The following is a 16,932-nucleotide window of genomic DNA, read 5'->3' on the forward strand; positions in this document are numbered from 1 at the left end:
TCTCTCTCTCTCTCTCTCTCTCGCTCTCTCTCTCTCTCTCTCTTTTATTCTTTCCTACTGTGCTGAGAGAGAGAGAGAGAGAGAAGGAGGGTGGTAGCGAGGAAGGGAGGAAGGGAGGGAAGGAAAGCCAAAAATACCTGAGTGACTAAGGAAGTGGGGGGAGGGAACAAGGGCGCGTGAGCACACACACACACACACACACACACACACACACACACACACACACACAGGGTAATAAAACACCGTCGTGATTCATAAACACTTGAACATTAACATAACAACCCAACGCTATAATCAGTGCCACACACACACACACGCGCGCACGCACACATGCGCGAGCACACGCACTCGCGCGCACACAAATACACACTATAAGAGCTAATGGCTATCTCTGTCTTTGTGTGTCTGTCTGTGCCTGTCCCCCCTGGCGGGCGTGGGACACATGGGCCCAGCGGGCCGCGGGTCAGCCTTTAGGGCCCCGCGATGGTGGCCTCCCACTGGCGCAACTCCGTGAGGTTGTCGCGCGCCATGGCACACAGGCGTCCCTCGGGCTGGTCCTCGGGCTCGTCTTGCAGCACGCGGATGCACTGCTGCAGCAGCGCCTTGGCCGTCTCAATGTCCTTCCGTAGCGCCGCGGTCTCCATCTGTGGGGCGTCGGGGTCGCCGCGCGCCCGAGCCAGCACGGCCAGGTGGTACTCGTAGAGGGCCACGCCGGCGTAGGGTCCGAGGCGGGCCATGCCGGGGTCCAGGGCCGTGCACACCTTGAGGAAGTCCTGGCACAGCCGCTCCTTCTTCCGCATGTGGTCGGGCGTGGCGCCGCTGGGGTCGCGGCCGTACATCTGCAGCAGCGTGTGCCGCGCGGCGAACAAGTGGAAGTGGTTGGGGTGCACGGTGCTGCGGGCGTGGCGCGTCACCAGCTCCTCCAGCGAGGCCAGCTCCGGCCGCGCCAACGCCGCCTCCACCTCCTCGCCCAGCCGCAGGTTGGCGTCTGTCACCTCCTGCGCCGTCATGGTGGCGCTGCACGAGGCGCAGATCCAGTCCGCCAGCTCGTCCAGCGGCGCCGCGGACAGCAGGAAGCCGTTGGGACAGGCACGGCATCGCAGCGCCGAGAAGTGCGTGCCCAGCTCGGTGGGGTCAGCGCAGCGGCAGCAGGTGCACATGAAGTACTTGCTGAGCATGAGGAGGACGCGGCGCCGCCGTGCCCCACAGCACGTGCGTGTACATGGTGCTGAGGTGCTCGCCGCGCCGGATGTCCACGGCGGCACGCAGCACCACGCGGCGCTCCGCCGTGAAGGTGTGGCGCGTGTTGGGCGTGCACGAGTGCTCCAGCATGGCGAAGGTCGGGTACAGCCCCATCACCTCCGCCTCCGCCAGCCGCAGCTCCAGGGCGTTCACGTCCATGATGCCCGTCACCGTGTGGATGGTGCGCTCCGAGCAGTCCACTTCCTCCTTGGAGAACTCCTGCAGGAAGAAGTAGTTGCGCAGGAAGTTGACGACGCGCTTCTGGTTCTGCTCGTAGAGGTGCGAGCCCAGCCGGTCCTCGTAGTGGCTCTCCAGCGCCAGGAGCTGCTCGTAGCGCCGCGGCGACCGCTTCTTGAGGGTGAGGCTCCTGGGGGCGGGGGGCGGGGTTAGGGGCTGTACACACACACACACACACACACACACACACACGCACACACACACTTCAGCTCTCCTGACATAGCCAATGATGCACATAATGCTTTGCCGGATGAAATCACGTGTGAAGTAAACAGTTTATACGGACGTGCCAGTACCACACACACACACACACACACACACACACACACACACACACACACAACGTACCTCAAGGGGAAGATCACCTCGTAGAAGTGGTTGGGCTCGTCGAAATTGTTGATGTCTATGGGCGAGCCGATCTCCTGACCCACCACGCACTCCGGCTGGTGGTCCGCCGCGCTGCAGCACTCCGGGCCGCACATGGGCCAGCCGCACCGCTCACACCTGCACGCGACACAGCACAACACATAAGAACACACGAGGAACATAAGAACATACACCTGAGACGCCTGACACATTCCGCAGCTCGTTCCGTGATAAGAATTTTTTAACATATTATTAGTATTAAGTTATGTGGCTAGCTTGACTTATTAATTCCACTTTTGGGACTGAGTTGGAGAATATCCTTGCTAAACTAACCCAGCATTCCTTTTTATTACGTTATGGCCTATAGCGTTAGTAGGCTTTATTTTAGGGGCCTGGTGGTTGGCCCAAGCCCGTCATGGCGCAGGCAAGTGTTTATAGTGGTGCCATCTGTTCATTCTCTTTACATGCCTTCCCTAACCTATATACACGGCATCCCTTCTCTGCACATAACTTTGCCGACCTAACACAGGCTCTCTCTCTCTCTCTCTCTCTCTCTCTCTCTCTCTCTCTCTCTCTCTCTCTCTCTCTCTCTCTCTCTCTCTCTCTCTCTCTCTCTCTCTCTCTCTCAGCATTTCAACATTGCATAGCCTACCCCCTCCCTACAAGTCTTCCTTCTCCCCCTCAAATATACCTTCCCTCAATCCTACTCCTTTGCTCCTACTCTTCTCCCTGTCTATTTAACCTTTCTCTCTTATAATCCTCCACCCGAGCCTCAATCACATGTCCCTCCCTCTCCTCCAGTCTGCCCCAGCCTGTCGCGGCCCGTCTCACCTGTAGGAGCCGTCCACGCGCTTGTAACAACCCAGACACACGGGCTCCGTCACCTGCTTGGGCCCCACCACGATCGGGTCCTCGCGCAAAATCACATCCCCAGCCTTCAGGTCCCGCGAGGCCACCATGTAGCGGCCCAGCTCGGGGGAGTGCTGCACCTGGTGAGGGAGGGGCAGGTGGTGGTGGTGTTGTTGGTGGTAGTAGTAGTAGTAGTAGTGCCATTAGTAGTATTAGTAGTAGTACCATTATTATTTTTTTTTACGTTCGGCCCTTAGCACCGGTTGGCTTTCTTGGTGGGTCCTGGTGGTCGGCCCCAGCCCGTAATGGTGCAGGCAAGTGTTTTATAGTGGCGCCATCTTGCTTGGCTCATGCTACCCCCCGGAACTCATCTTTGATCCTCTTTAGAGAGATTCGCCAGAGTCCGGGTTGATGGACGGTCATCAGGACAGCATGTGGGTAGTCTTTGACCACTAGGCGAGACAGAAAATCGTCAGCGCGTAGCGGCGGGCGGGACGCGAACTCCGGTCCTCCAGGACACCGCGCCCGCCCGCTGACCACTCAGGCAGTAGTAGTATGTAGTAGTATTGGTAGTAGCACCATTATCATTATTATTTTTATTAATGGCAATATTAATAGTAGAAATTATAGAAGTAATAGTATTTGTATTAGGAGTAGCACCATTTTTCTTATTCCTATTCTTAGTTATTTTTCTTATTAGTGATAGGAAAAAAATATATACAGACGAGGTGCCAAAAATGCAAAAAATCAATTGTTACCTGGAATGGCTGGCACTGGTCCTTGTGGCCCTTCTTCCAGTGCTCACGCTGGCACTCCCGCTTGCAGTAGAAGGCCTGGCGGCAGTTCGCGCAGCGCAGCTTGGCCAGGAAGCCGCAGTTCGCACACATGCCCACCTCGGGCTCCTGGGCCTCGTCGCCGCCGCCTTCCATCCTGCGGGGGGGAGGGGGGTTAGGGGGATGAACTGATTTTTTTTCTCTTTTTTTATTCTATTCTATTCTATTCTATTTATTTATTATGTTTGGTCCATAGGGCTGGTATTTACTCCTGCTGCCGCCTCCACTACCTGCTGCTACTCCTACTACTACTGCTCCTACTACTACTACTACTACTACTACTACCACTACTACTACTACTACTACTGCTTCTACAGTTCTTCTACTATTTCTACTATTATTTCTACTATTATTTCTACTATTACTACTACTACTACTACTACTACTAGTACTACTACTACTAGTACTACTACTACTATTTCTACTACTACTACTACTACTGCTACTACTAGAATAAAGTTGAATAGAAAAAAAATTAAAACGTAGTAACTCTCTCTCTCTCTCTCTCTCTCTCTCTCTCTCTCTCTCTCTCTCTCTCTCTCTCTCTCTCTCTCTCTCTCTCTCTCTCTTTAACCTGAGTGGTTGTCGGCGTAATTCAGGCATGTAGTCCCAGGTCTTCCTCTTCTCTTCCTCCTCCTTCTTCCTCTTCTCCTCCTCCTCCTTCTTCCTCTTCTCCTCCTCCTCCTCCTCCTCTTCTTCTTCCTTCTTCATACTTTCGTCTTCGACTTCTTTTTCTTTTGTCTTCATATCAAAGGTTTCTGTGTTTTCTCTTTCTTCAGGTTCTATTTTCTTTATTTTATTTTCTTCATTCTTTTCTTTCCTCTCCTTTTCCTCCTCTTTCTCCTTCTCCTCCGTTCGCCTCTTTTCCTCCTCTCCCTCTTCCATTCTTTCTTCTTCACATTCTGTATTTGTTTTTCTCTCCTCTTTCTTCTCTTCTTCCTCCTCTTTTTCGCTCTTCTTCATTTGCTTCTTCTCTTCTTCCTTCCTTACTTCCTCTTTCTTCTTTTCCTCCATTTTGGTTTTCTTCTCTTCTTCCTCTTTACTCTTAACTTCTTTTTCCTCCTCCATTTTCATTAATTCCTTCTTCTTTAGCTCCTCTTCTTCCTCCATCTTTTGCTTCTCTTTTCTTCTTTCCTTCTCCTCCTCCTCTTTCTCTTTTCGTTTCTCTTCTTGCATCATCTTTTCTTTTTTCCTTTCTTCCTCTTCTTCTTGCTTCCTCTTTTCCTCTTTCCTCTTTTCCTTTTCTTTCTTACAGTCTTCCTCCTCTTTCTTCCTCATTTCTTCTTTTTCCTTCCTCCTTATCTCCTCTTGCTTTCGCTTTTCCTCTGCCTCTTCTTTCTTCTTCCTTTCTTCCTCTTCTTTCTTTCTTATCTCCTCCTGTCCTCTCTTCTCTTCCTTTTCTTTCCTCCTGGGCTCCTCCTCCTCTCTCTTATTCTTTTTCTCTTCTTTCTTCTTTTCTATCCTTTCGTCCTTTTCTTTCTCCTTTCCTTCTATGTTCTTTCTTCTCGCCTCCTCCTGCTCCCTCGTCTTTTTCTCTTTTTCCTCCTCCTTCCTCTTTCCTTCCTCTCTTTCCCTCTTGTTTTCATCCTCCTTTCTCTTTCTCAATCCTTCTTCCTTTCTCTTTTCCTCCTGTTTATTCTTCTTTCCTTCCTCCCTTCTCTTGTTTTCTTCCACTCTCCCTTCGTTTTTTGCTTCTGCTCCTTTTCTTTCCTCCTCTACTTCTTTACCTCCCACTGTGCCTCTTTCTTCTTTCTTCTCGTCTTGACCTCGTTCCTCTTTTTTGCCTCGTCGCCGTCCTTTGCCGCCCTTTGACCGCGCTCCCCCGTGACCCTGACCTTCCTGGACCGTATCCCTGACCCCCAGCTCCCCCGCGGCCCCTTCCGGCAAGTGTCTTTCGCTGGTGGCCTTTCCTGGCGATTCTGTTTCGTTTTTCGACAACTGTGCTTCATCGTTGACTTTTTTCGGTCTGTTTTGTTCGCTCGTGACTTTTTGTGGCAATTTATCGACCTCTTCTGGCAACTCTGCCTCAACCGTTGCCAAATCTGGCAATTCTTCTTCGACTAAAACTAAATCTGGCAACTCTTCTTCAACTGTTAACAAATCTGGCAACTCTTCTTCAACCGTTGTCAAATCTGGCAACTCTTCTTCGACCGTTGTCAAATCTGGCAACTCTTCTTCGACCGTTGCCAAATCCGGCAACTCTTCTTCAACCGTTACCAAATCTGACAACTCTTCTTCAACCGTTGCCAAATCCGGCAACTCTTCTTCAACCGTTACCAAATCTGGCAACTCTGTTTCGTCCGTGGCCAGATCTAGCAAGTCTGTTTCGTCCGTGGCGAGATCTGGCAACTCTTTCTCGTCCATAGCGAGATCTGGCAACTCTTTCTCGTCCGTGGCGAGATCTGACAATTCTTTCTCGTCCGTGGCGAGATCTGGCAACTCTTTCTCGTCCGTGGCGAGATCTTGCAACTCATCTTCGACCGTTGTCAAATCTGGCAAGTCTGTTTCATCCGTGGCAAGATCTGGCAGCTCTGTCTCCTTTGTGGCTAAATCTGGCAAGTCTGTTTCATCCGTGGCAAGATCTGGCAGCTCTGTCTCCTTTGTGGCCAAATCTGGCAACTTTGTCTCATCTGTGGCGAGATCTGGCAACTCTGCCTCGTTTGTGCTCAGATCTGACAGCTGTGGCACGTCCGTGGCCGAGTCAGGCGCCGCCACCTTTGCTTCTCTTCCAGTCATGTCCGACAACTCGCTCCCTTTCGTGGCCAATTCTGACAACATTGGTTTACTGCTGACCTTTGCTGGTGAGTGTTGCTCGTCCGTGGCCCTATCTTGTGACTTTGATTTACTAGTGACCTTATTTCCCCACTCTGCCCCGCTGGTGACCGCTCCTGACCGCTGCGTCCCGTCCGACAGCGTTTGTGGCTTGTGTAACTTTTTCTCGACCTCTGTGGCGCCTGACGCTTCCTGGACCTCGGCTCTTGGCTTCTTGTTCTTTCCTTTCCTCTTCTGCGCCTTGCTAACCTTCTCTGTCACCTGCAGGTCCCCGCTTCCCTTCCCTTGAACTTTCGGGTCACTGCCTGCCGTTCCTGTGGCCTGGGATTCATGGCTGGTCCCTTCTGTCACTTTGGGATCTTTGCTGACCTTTGCTTTCTCGTTTTTCTTATTGCTGTTCTTTCCTGTCGCTTGCGGTTCCTTACTGACCTTTTCTGTCTCCTGCAGTTCCCCGCTTCCCTTCCCTTTACGTTTTGGGTCATTGCTTACCGTTCCAGTCGCCTGTGCCTCTTGGCTGACCTCTAATGTCATGGGATCTGTGTTGACCTTTCCTTTCGCTTTTTTCTCATTGCCGTTCTTTCCCGTCGTCTGCGATTTCTTATTAACCTTTTCTGTCACATGCACATCTCCGCTTCCCTTCCCTTTAACTTTTGGGTCATTTCTTACCGTTCCTGTCACCTGGGATTCATGGCTGACCTCCTCAGTCACCTTAGGTTCATGGCTGACCTCCTCTGTCGCTTTGGGATCTTTACTGACCTTTGCTTTCGCTTTTTTCTCATTGCTGTTCTTCCCTGTCACTTTCGATTCCTCGCTGACCTTTTCTGTCAGCTGTGTCTCACTCCTGACCTCTTTCGCCTTCGGACCATCGGTGACCTCCGCTGTCCTCTCAGCTTCTTCAGTGTTGGTCTTTTGCGACAGTTTTGGTTTAATGTTGGAATCTTTGGTCACTTTGGGTCCAGACGCTACTTCCGATGAATGCGCTTCACTCACGACCTTCTCTGGCACCTCCTGACCCTGCTGTGCCTTCTGTGGCTCACTGGTGGCCTTCTCTGTCTCCTCCTTGGCGTGTTGGGTCTTCTGTGGCTCGCTGCTGACCTGAGGTGGTATTCGTCTCACACTGGTGACCTTGTCAGACACCTCTTTGACCTCTTCAGTCTCGTTGGTGACCTTCGGTGGTATTCGTCTCACACTGGTGACCTTGTTAGACACTTCTTTAACCTGCTGTGCCTGCTGTGGCTCGCTGGTCACCTGCACCGCTATATGTACCTCACTGATGACCTGTTCAGCCTGCTGTGTCTCACTGGTGGCCTGTTCTGGCACTTTCTTGGCCTGCTCAGCCTGCTGTGTCTCACTGGTGGCCTGTTCTGGCACTTTCTTGGCCTGCTCAGCCTGCTGTGTCTCACTGGTGGCCTGTTCTGGCACTTTCTTGGCCTGCTCAGCCTGCTGTGTCTCATTGGTGGCCTGTTCTGGCATTTTGTTGGCCTGCTCAACCTGCTGTGTCTCACTGGTGGCCTGTTCTGGCACCTTCTTTGCCTCTTCAGCCTGCCGTGGCTCACTGGTGACCTGCCGCGCCGCCTGCGGCTGACCGGCGACCCTCGCAGCCCAGGACACGCCCGGCTTGTGCGTAACACCCTGCGGGGGCGGAGGTGGTGGTGGGGGCCGGGGCGTGACGCCCGGCAGGTGCCTGATGCCCGGCGGAGGCGGGAGCGCCTCCCTGGTCTCCGGCGCGGGCCTGTCCCTGCTTCGGCCTCCGCGGCCCCAGCGGCCCCCTCTGCCCCCCCTGCCACCTCTGCCGCCCCGCCTGCCCCGGGGGCCGCCCCGTTCCTCCCTGGTGTCGTAGCGTTCCTTGCCGGCGGAAGTGTTGTCGGGGAAGGCTTTGCCGAACTCTAGTTCGGCCGGTTTGGTCGTCGTCGTCGTCGTGGTCGTTATCGTCGTCGTGTGCTGCGTGGCGTCGTTGCTGGTCGTCTTCGTGTTCGTGCTGGCTCTGTCGGCGGGGAGCGTCAGCCCCTCGGCCGCCGCGGCGGGCGTGGCCGTGGCCGCCGGGTCAGCCGGGGCCGTCGCTGCGGCAATGGTCGTGGCGACGGTGCTGCCCGTCGTCTCGTCGCCGTGTCCTCCGTCAGCCCCGTGAGAAGGGTCTCCGCTCGCCCCCTCGGCGGGGCGTTGTGGGACGGCGAGCTGGGGAGGCTGGGAGGCAGCACTCGTCGGTCCATTGCTGTTTCCATTGGCCTCCGCGGCCCCCAGCAGCCACTCGTCGGGGAGGGCGGCGGCGGCGTCGGCGGCGTGGGGCAGCACCCGCCGGGCGAAAGCCGCCAGCAGCCTGGCCACAGCCTGCTGGGTGTCCGCCGTGGCCCCGGCCAGCCTGTCGCTCAGGTGGGCCAGGCGGGCCTCCAGCCGCCCCGTCGCCGCCTCCGCCAAGGTGCTGCGGTGGTCCAGGCCGCACACCGCTGCGCGCAGGGCCTTCACCTCCCCCCGCAGCCCCTGCACCGCGACGCCATCCTCGCCGCCCCGCGTCTCGCACTTTTCCACGACACCACGCAGCTGCTGCACCTCAACGCTGGCCTCACGTAGGCGGCTCTCCACCTCCCTGAGCCGCCCCTCGCCCTCCGCCTGCCGCCTCCACCACTCCTCCATCAGCACTTCCGCCACCACGCTGCCACCGCCGCCACAGCTGCCCGCAGCCTCGCAGGGCTCCATGTCGCCCGTGGGCTGTGTGGAGTGTTCGTCGCCGCCGCGTGGCACAAGACACAGTCACGCACGCACGTGTAGCTGTACACACGCCCACACGCCAAGACTGACGCAGGAGATAGCGATCACCTCAACCACCAGTGCCCGCGGCCACCTCCTCCGCCGCCAGCAGCAACAACAGCAGCAGCAGCAGCAGGTCACCGGGGCCTCGCCGACGGGGAACGTCGCCAGTCACGTCGCCACACAAATACTTCGCGAGCCACGACCAGCGGCAGCAGACGACGAGGCCAGCAACTGTTTTCAGCCACAAGACGACCTCCCTCCCTCCTCGCCCTCCCTCGCCCCGTCTCTCCCTCGCTCACATTTAGCCCACGTGCGACCCTGCCTGGAGGCCTCGCTTCGAACTCCCCCGCCCCGCCCCCACCCACCCATTCACCCTCACCTTGCCCCGCCCCGCCCCGCCCTTTACCGCCATTATCCTCGTCTCTGGCGTTAAAATAAGAGGCCGTGGAGTGATTTGCTTCCGTGAGCCACGAGTTGGTGACTAGACGGCGTGATTCCTGTTTATAAATACCCTGGCCATGTGGGTGCCTTGCTCTCTCTCTCTCTCTCTCTCTCTCTCTCTCTCTCGTCAGTGTCCGCGGCTCGGCCAATCAGCGCCGTGCTTGCTGGTGACGTCACGTGGTTTTGTCACCTCACCAAAATAATCTGTTTCCTATTCCCACATTTTTTCTCGCTCTTTCGATCTTCTGGCTGTTGCTGCGACTACGCCTACGACGACTACTACTACTACTACTACTACTACTACTACTACTACTACTATAGAACTACTACTACTACTACTACTACTACTACTACTACTACTACTAGAACTACTACTACTACTACTACTACTACTACTACTACTACTACTACTACTACTACTACTACTACTACTACTACTACTACTACTACTACTACTACTACTACTACTACTACTACTACTACTACTACTACTACTACTACTACTACTACCTCTACGACTACTACTACTACTACAACCACCACTACTATTACACCTTTACTATTAATCTACCTTTATAAAATACAAATTGAGGTCATTAAAATTACTTATTTACGAGAATTTTCAACCACCACCGCCACCTACCTTGCTTGTGTTATGGAACCGTCTTGTAGGAGTCCAAAGTCGTCCCTGGAAGATAAAGATAGAAGGCTCGCTCTCTTTCTCTCGCTCTATCTCTATCTCTCTTTATTATCTTTCTTTTTCTCTCTCACTCTCTCTCTCACGGCACAGTCCTGGTGAGGCGATGGCAGGAGACTGTGTGTGTGTGTGTGTGTGTGTGTGCGTGTGTGTGTCAAGAAAGAGTCGAGATGCTACGAGTTGGCACATATTCTCTCTCTCTCTCTCTCTCTCTCTCTCTCTCTCTCTCTCTCTCTCTCTCCACCCTACGAAGAAGGCTTTCCACCCTTAACATGTTCTCTCTTGAGAAACTTCGCCTCCGAGGAAAACTGATCGAATGTTTTTAAATACTTAATGGATTCACGAACGTGGATAAATCAACTGTTTATGATCGATGACTCTTTGCGAACGAGGAACAATGGCACAAAACTCAAATATAGACAAGTAAATTCAAACTGCACCAAATTTTTCTTTACCAACGTTGTAGTGCGAGAATGGAATAAGCTCCCACCTTCAGTGGTCAAGTGTAACACGATTGACTCCTTTAAAAACAAGCTCGACCGACACTTCCTTGAACTTAATATTAATTAGAGTTAAAATGCAACGTTTTGGAGCCATCTGATTAATGTAGAATCACTTTTAGGTTTAAGGACAGACCACCAAGTCTGGACCATGCGGTCTGTGTGGTCTGATTTTCTATGTAAATCTCTCTCTCTCTCTCTCTCTCTCTCTCTCTCTCTCTCTCTCTCTCTCTCTCTCTCTCTCTCTCTCTCTCTCTCTCTCTCTCTCTCTCTCTCTCTCTCTCATAGTAAGGTGAGGAAGAAGGAAGAGTGCCAAGTTTATTTTTAGAGAGAGAAGAAAGAAGAGATTAACATAAACATCCCTAGTCTCTTCATGTATCATTGGCCGTGACAAATAATAATAATAATAATAATAATAATAATAATAATAATAATAATAATAATAATAATAATAATAATAGTCTTCACATTCTATATCTATTTTTCTTCTTATTTTCGTTCTTCTTTTCTTATTCTGTTGTCTTCATCTTTTTCTTTGTTATATTCCTCCTCTCCCTCTTTCTTCTTCCTCTTCCTTTTTCTTCTTCCTCCTCTTTATATATTCTTCCTCTTCGTCCTCTTCCTCCTCCTTCTTATCTTCGTCCTCTTCCTCTTCCTTCTTATCTTCGTCCTCTTCCTCTTCCTTCTGATCTTCGTCCTCTTCCTCTTCCTTCTTATCTTTGTCCTCTTCCTCTTCCTCCTCTTTATCTTCGTCCTCTTCCTCTTCCTTCTTATATTCGTCCTCTTCCTCCTCTTTATCTTTGTCCTCCTCCTCTTTATCCTCTTCCTCCTCTTTATCTTTGTCCTCTTCCTCTTCCTCCTCCCTATCTTCGTCCTTGTCCTCTTCCTCCTCATTCTATTCTTACTTTTTCTCATCCTTTTCATTTTATTTTATCTCTTCCTGTGTTCTGTATCCTCCTCTCTTTTTTTATTTATCCTTCTTCTTTTTCCTCCTCCTCCTCCTCCTTCATCATCTTCCTTCTTTTCTTTTTCCTCCTACTCCTCTGCTTCTACTACTACTACTACTACATGTATCTGAATAGTATGGTATTGTTGCTATTGTTAGTAGTAATGTATGTAGTAGCTGTTGTAGTAATAATTTTAGCAGTTGTATAGTAGTATCAGTAACTCTTTCAAGAGGAGGGTATCAGGACATCTATCCTCCCGAAATTAACCTCTCTTTCGGCCACCTCTTTTGAGTCTTTCTTTTAGGAGCAGCGAGTAGTGGGCTTCTTTTATTATTGTTTCCTTTTCTTGTGCCCTTGAGCTGTCTCCTTTGTTGTAAAAAAAAATAATAAAAAATAGTAGTAGTAGTAGCTGTTGTTGTTTTTGTTGTTCTATAGCCCTGCATAATGCAAAGTTGTACTCATCCTCCTTGACACTCTCTTTTCTCTTTCAGGAGCTGAGGTGGAGAACAAGAGTCTTTCTGGGCTGACTGTGTGTGTGTTCCATCTTGGCTGTCAGAGCTGAGAGCACCAAATGTGTGACGGTGAAATCTCAAGAGCCCAGAGATGTATACGCAGAAGGCTGGTACAGTAGCAAAGTATATTGGTTACAACAGTAGCAGCAGTAGTATTTGGACCCACACTCTACCTTCTCCTTCACCCTCTTTTTCTAGCATCATGGTGGTGGTGGTCATTGTGACACAGATAGATGGTGGTGGTTGAGGTGAATAAGAAGGGGTTAAGAGTGGTGACTTTGCTCTGTGTTTTGCTAAATCCTTTCTTGCAGGAACAGTCAATTTCATCTATAATGTATATAACTGTCATTCTCCTTGTCACTCTTCTTTTGTCTCTACTACTGCCATCACTACTTTTAACCTTGACCAGACTAAACAAACATCATGGCAGATCCATAACTCTGGTATTCTCGCAAGGTTCATTGTCTGTGAAAAAATGAGACAGAGGATATTCTAAACCATTTATTAGCAAGGCAGCTAATCACTGATCCCTCCGCAGGTCACATGAGCAGCAGCAGGCACAGAGTGGCACCTCCCCCTGTTACTAGACAGCCTGGCAGGAGTCAAGATGTGCAAGGCAGCAAACCAGTCCTCTGCAGCGTGTCCTCTCCTCTGAGGCTGCAGTTTTGCTAAGCTGAGTCTCTTCACGGCGTTCCTCAACTCTGTTTGACGAACATTCAAGATGTTATTTTGTACGGACTCTTCCACAAACTGTTCCTGCCAGGAGAGTGGAGCCAGCTTGTGCTGACCTGAGTCAGGGTGACTCGACTCTCCTGGTGTGAACAGTTTGTGGAAGAGTCCACACAAAATGGTATTATCTTAAATGACAGGTCAAAGAATGTAGACACTTGCTATGAAGTGACTTGTCTGGTGTAAATGCAACCTCAGGACGCTGCGTTCCCTCCAGTACGAGAGGACAACATTCAACCTGCAAGATAGACGTGGAAAAAGCTCAACACATGTAACACATGTATCACAGGCAACTCTTTCCATTTTTGTGTATACATTTAGAGAAACTGCACTACCACCACAGTTAAAAACCTTGAAATGTACACCACTGAGCGCCAGGAATCAAACCCAGGCCTTCGGAACAGAAGTCATGGCAGCAAACCAACTGAGCCACTGATGAGCTAAAAGGTTACTGTGCCAGGGCCACTTCTGCTGCACTTTCCCCGACACCCCGGCCCCCACTGTGGACATGAAGGGGTCATGTCATCTTTCTTTCAGTGGGGACTGGGGTGTCAGGGAAAGTGCTGCAGAAGGGGCCCTGGGCATGGTCACCTTTTAGCTCATCAACTGATCTGTTGGTTTGCTGCTCTGACTTTTATTCTGAAGGCCTGGGTCTGATTCCTGGCGCTCGGTACTTTCATGTATATTCTCATGTACAGGTAACTCTCGATTTATGCGAGTATTGTGTCCTTGAAGAGGTCGCGTAAATCAAAAACAATGTAAATCAAACAAGAGGTAGGTTTCTGTCAAAAAATAAATATTCACTTCATTCAGTGGAGAGAGAGAGAGAGAGAGAGAGAGAGAGAGAAACATATAGATAGACGTAAATAGATAGATAGACGTAAAGAGAGAGAGAGAGAGAGAGAGAGAGAGAGAGAGAGAGAGAGAGAGAGAGAGAGAGCAGTCTGGTACCGGTACTGTACCGTATAGCTGGTACAGTTAGTACCAGTACTGGCACCAGTACCTGCCCACCCCTAATGTTGAGTAGTGTGGCAGCGTGGGTACTGTATTGTTGTTCGAGTGGCGCGGTGACCTCTTCGTTAATCAGTGGCTCAGTTTGTGTGATGCCCTGACGCTTACTCAGCAGGCCCGGGTTTGATCCCCGGCACTGTGGTATACATTTTGTGTTGAAAACCTTTGGGTTGTGAGTTGGCAGAAACTGACATGGTAAACTGCATGTAATGCATGTAATTCGCTGCCACACCCATACCAAACCTCTCATACACGCCTTCATTACCTTCTCCATCCCATCCTGACACACCACATGCACCTCTTATATAACTCATTTCCACTGCTGGTATTCTCAGTTGCTGTGCTGCACTCCATGTCCAGTTTAGTGAAAAGAATGCACAAATAACACATCATCATCATCATCATCATCATCATCATTAAAATTAGCTCAAAAGCGGCAATTATGGAAGTTATATGCATGGCTGTTTGGCCTGAGTTTTGGCACACGTCTCATATAATATAATATGTCTGATATGAGACTGGACTGTTTATTTTTTCAGTGACTGTAGTTGAGTCATGTTGGTGCGTAGCCTGATGTATACTCAGTGCCTCAAGTATTCATAAGATTCTCACTACTTAATTTTTTCCCAGTAGAGTTCACAAATAATATTCACAAATTACAATGATGGGCTGCACATACACAGCAAGAACACTGGTCTGCTTACCTCACATGTCTGAGACTTCCGGTGTGAGGTGTTTTAGGGCTTCCCTGTGCTTCCTGCCGTCACCTCGTCTGGCATATTGCTAAGTTGTGATGCAGTGGCCATTTGCTCTATTCCTCTATCCTGTTGGACTCTGCTGAACTGGGCTTTTCCTTTTCCTTAATTCCTCAGTCCTGTTGTGCTCTGCTGGGGTAGCTCTCTTCACATTCTGGGGGATGCAGGAGTCTCAGTGCTGTTCTCTCCTTCTCAAACCACAGAGCAAAGTAATGTGCAGACGTGTGTTAAAGTCAAGTTTATAAGAAAATATATTAAGGTTAGTTTAGGAGTTGAGTTTTACGTTGATAAAACTTTTCAAGAAGCTGAAGTTTATTCCTCAGTTTTCACTATCAGAGCCTTGAAAGGGTTGACTTTTTTTAACTTTCCCAGGAGCAGAGTCAATGGTGCTCTGAATGTGTGTGTGAACCTTGAGTTTGTGACAGTTAAAGGGACATGCAAACACTCTTGTTCCCCCAAAATTGAATAATAAACAGGTAAATGTTGCATATATAGAATGTGTGTCAATTTGTATGCTCAAGGAGTATATGCATATGACAGTAAACAAATATACACAAACATACCTGCACAGATGTACTTATCATAACCTTCATGCTGAGATATGTTTGGGCAAAGTACCATAGTTGACAGGGATAATCCTCAACCTTCTGTAACCTAGACCTTTGGCACATTCAGTAGCACATAACAGCACAGAGAAGGATATGGATACATTCTTCTTTGTCCCAGGGATACTTCAAACACACACCTGCTCTCCAAAACTACATGAAAGTCCTTTAGAATTACAAGGCCACTAGTACCAATTTTAACCTGGTAGCAGCGATGGGCCAAATTTGTGCCATGATATAAACCCCCCAAAATAGTTGATACATAATCTGACCACAAATGCTTTGATATATATTATGAAATGGTATGTGTGAGGGGCAATTTTTTCACATTTTTCTCGCTTGGAGGGACCATTAAGAAACATGATCCCCGCTGCTACCGGGTTAATAAGAGTGAAAACTAATGTTGAAGCTTGGAGCGTCTGTACATCCAAATTTATTGTCATGTAGCACAGTTTTGGATCCTGTTAGATAAATGTAATGCCTCAACCATGCCTTCACAAGACAGAGAACACGACAAAAAGAAATTCTAAACTTTTCCTTTGTTGTGAGGTAACAGGAGGAAACACAGAAAAGGAAGGCTTTAGGGAGCCATAATGCCTCAAGGTACACCTCCCCATGCCAGAGAACACTTGAGAGATACTGTTCTTCTCTACTTCATCTTTGTTTAATGACTGTGTTTTCCCTCATGGGGTTGGACTGAATGAAGCAGACACTGTCATCTTCATCTTGGTTTGGAGTGGGATTTTTACTGCTGTGGATGACTTTCCTGACAGGCAACCCCAGTTTTCATATGGGGGCTCAGGTGGACTGCCTACCATGGCTAACGAGTCCTACTTGCACGGGTTTGTAGTTGGAACTGTCCCTCTCCCAGGTGGCCTGCCTACCATGGCTATGAGCCCCGCCTGCTGGGGTTGGATTGGTGAAGTGGCAGGACGTGTCTGCATGTTGGTGGGCCGTGCACACAATACCTCTTGATAGAAATTGTTGATGGTACAAACTCTATTTTGGACACAGTGGTGCTTGTGGCCTTGTAATCCTAAAGGACTCAACCTCAGCTATTCCAAAACATACTGTTTAAATCTCTGTCTACCAGTGCTGTCCCTCTACTGTCTACTACTGAACTGAGGAAGACAACTTTAACTCCAGCTACTTCAAAATACACTATTCAGTCTCTTATTTGTCTACCAGTGCCTTGACTCATGCTGCCCTACTGTCTCTACTGACCCAGGAAGATAAAACATAGATTCGGTGAACAAATCAACAGTATCTCTTTATTATTCACAGCTCTGGGCACCAACCAGAACACAACACAGCCTACGAAACAGGCCGACACTAGGCTCAGGCACCAGTCAATGTACACGGCATCATTAATATAATGATGACAGCAGTAGTGCATAACAACGTGTGTGTGTGTGTGTGTGTGTGTGTGTGTGTGTACTTGGTTGCATAACACAGATGTCACCTCAACTTTTGTCCCATTCTGTGTACTGCAGCTGTACAGTGTAATATGTAAAGTAAAAACCCTGTTGTAATAGTATCATCACCACCACCACTACCACGACTACTAACACCACCACCCACGTCTACACACACACACACACACACACCAAGGCAACTCTGAGCTTACTGGAAAACAACAGAAGAGGATATACAAAGGAAGAGACATCAAAAAAATATTGAGCTATGAG

At 49.8% G+C, this 16,932-nt stretch overlaps 1 protein-coding gene across 1 annotated transcript; it reads right to left on the reverse strand.

Moving 5' to 3' along the window:
- Positions 1-248: 248 nt before the first annotated feature.
- On the reverse strand, positions 249-9,315 carry LOC126988108 (trichohyalin-like). Its single transcript, XM_050845916.1, is given in 6 exon segments — positions 249-1,194; positions 1,196-1,609; positions 1,828-1,983; positions 2,677-2,834; positions 3,453-3,624; positions 4,102-9,315. Coding segments are annotated over 6 exon segments (6,516 nt in total). The 5' UTR covers positions 8,994-9,315; the 3' UTR covers positions 249-470.
- Between the last annotated feature and the right edge of the window lie 7,617 nt (positions 9,316-16,932).

This window comes from Eriocheir sinensis, chromosome 68, assembly GCF_024679095.1.
Source record: "Eriocheir sinensis breed Jianghai 21 chromosome 68, ASM2467909v1, whole genome shotgun sequence".
Classification (NCBI taxonomy): domain Eukaryota; kingdom Metazoa; phylum Arthropoda; class Malacostraca; order Decapoda; family Varunidae; genus Eriocheir; species Eriocheir sinensis.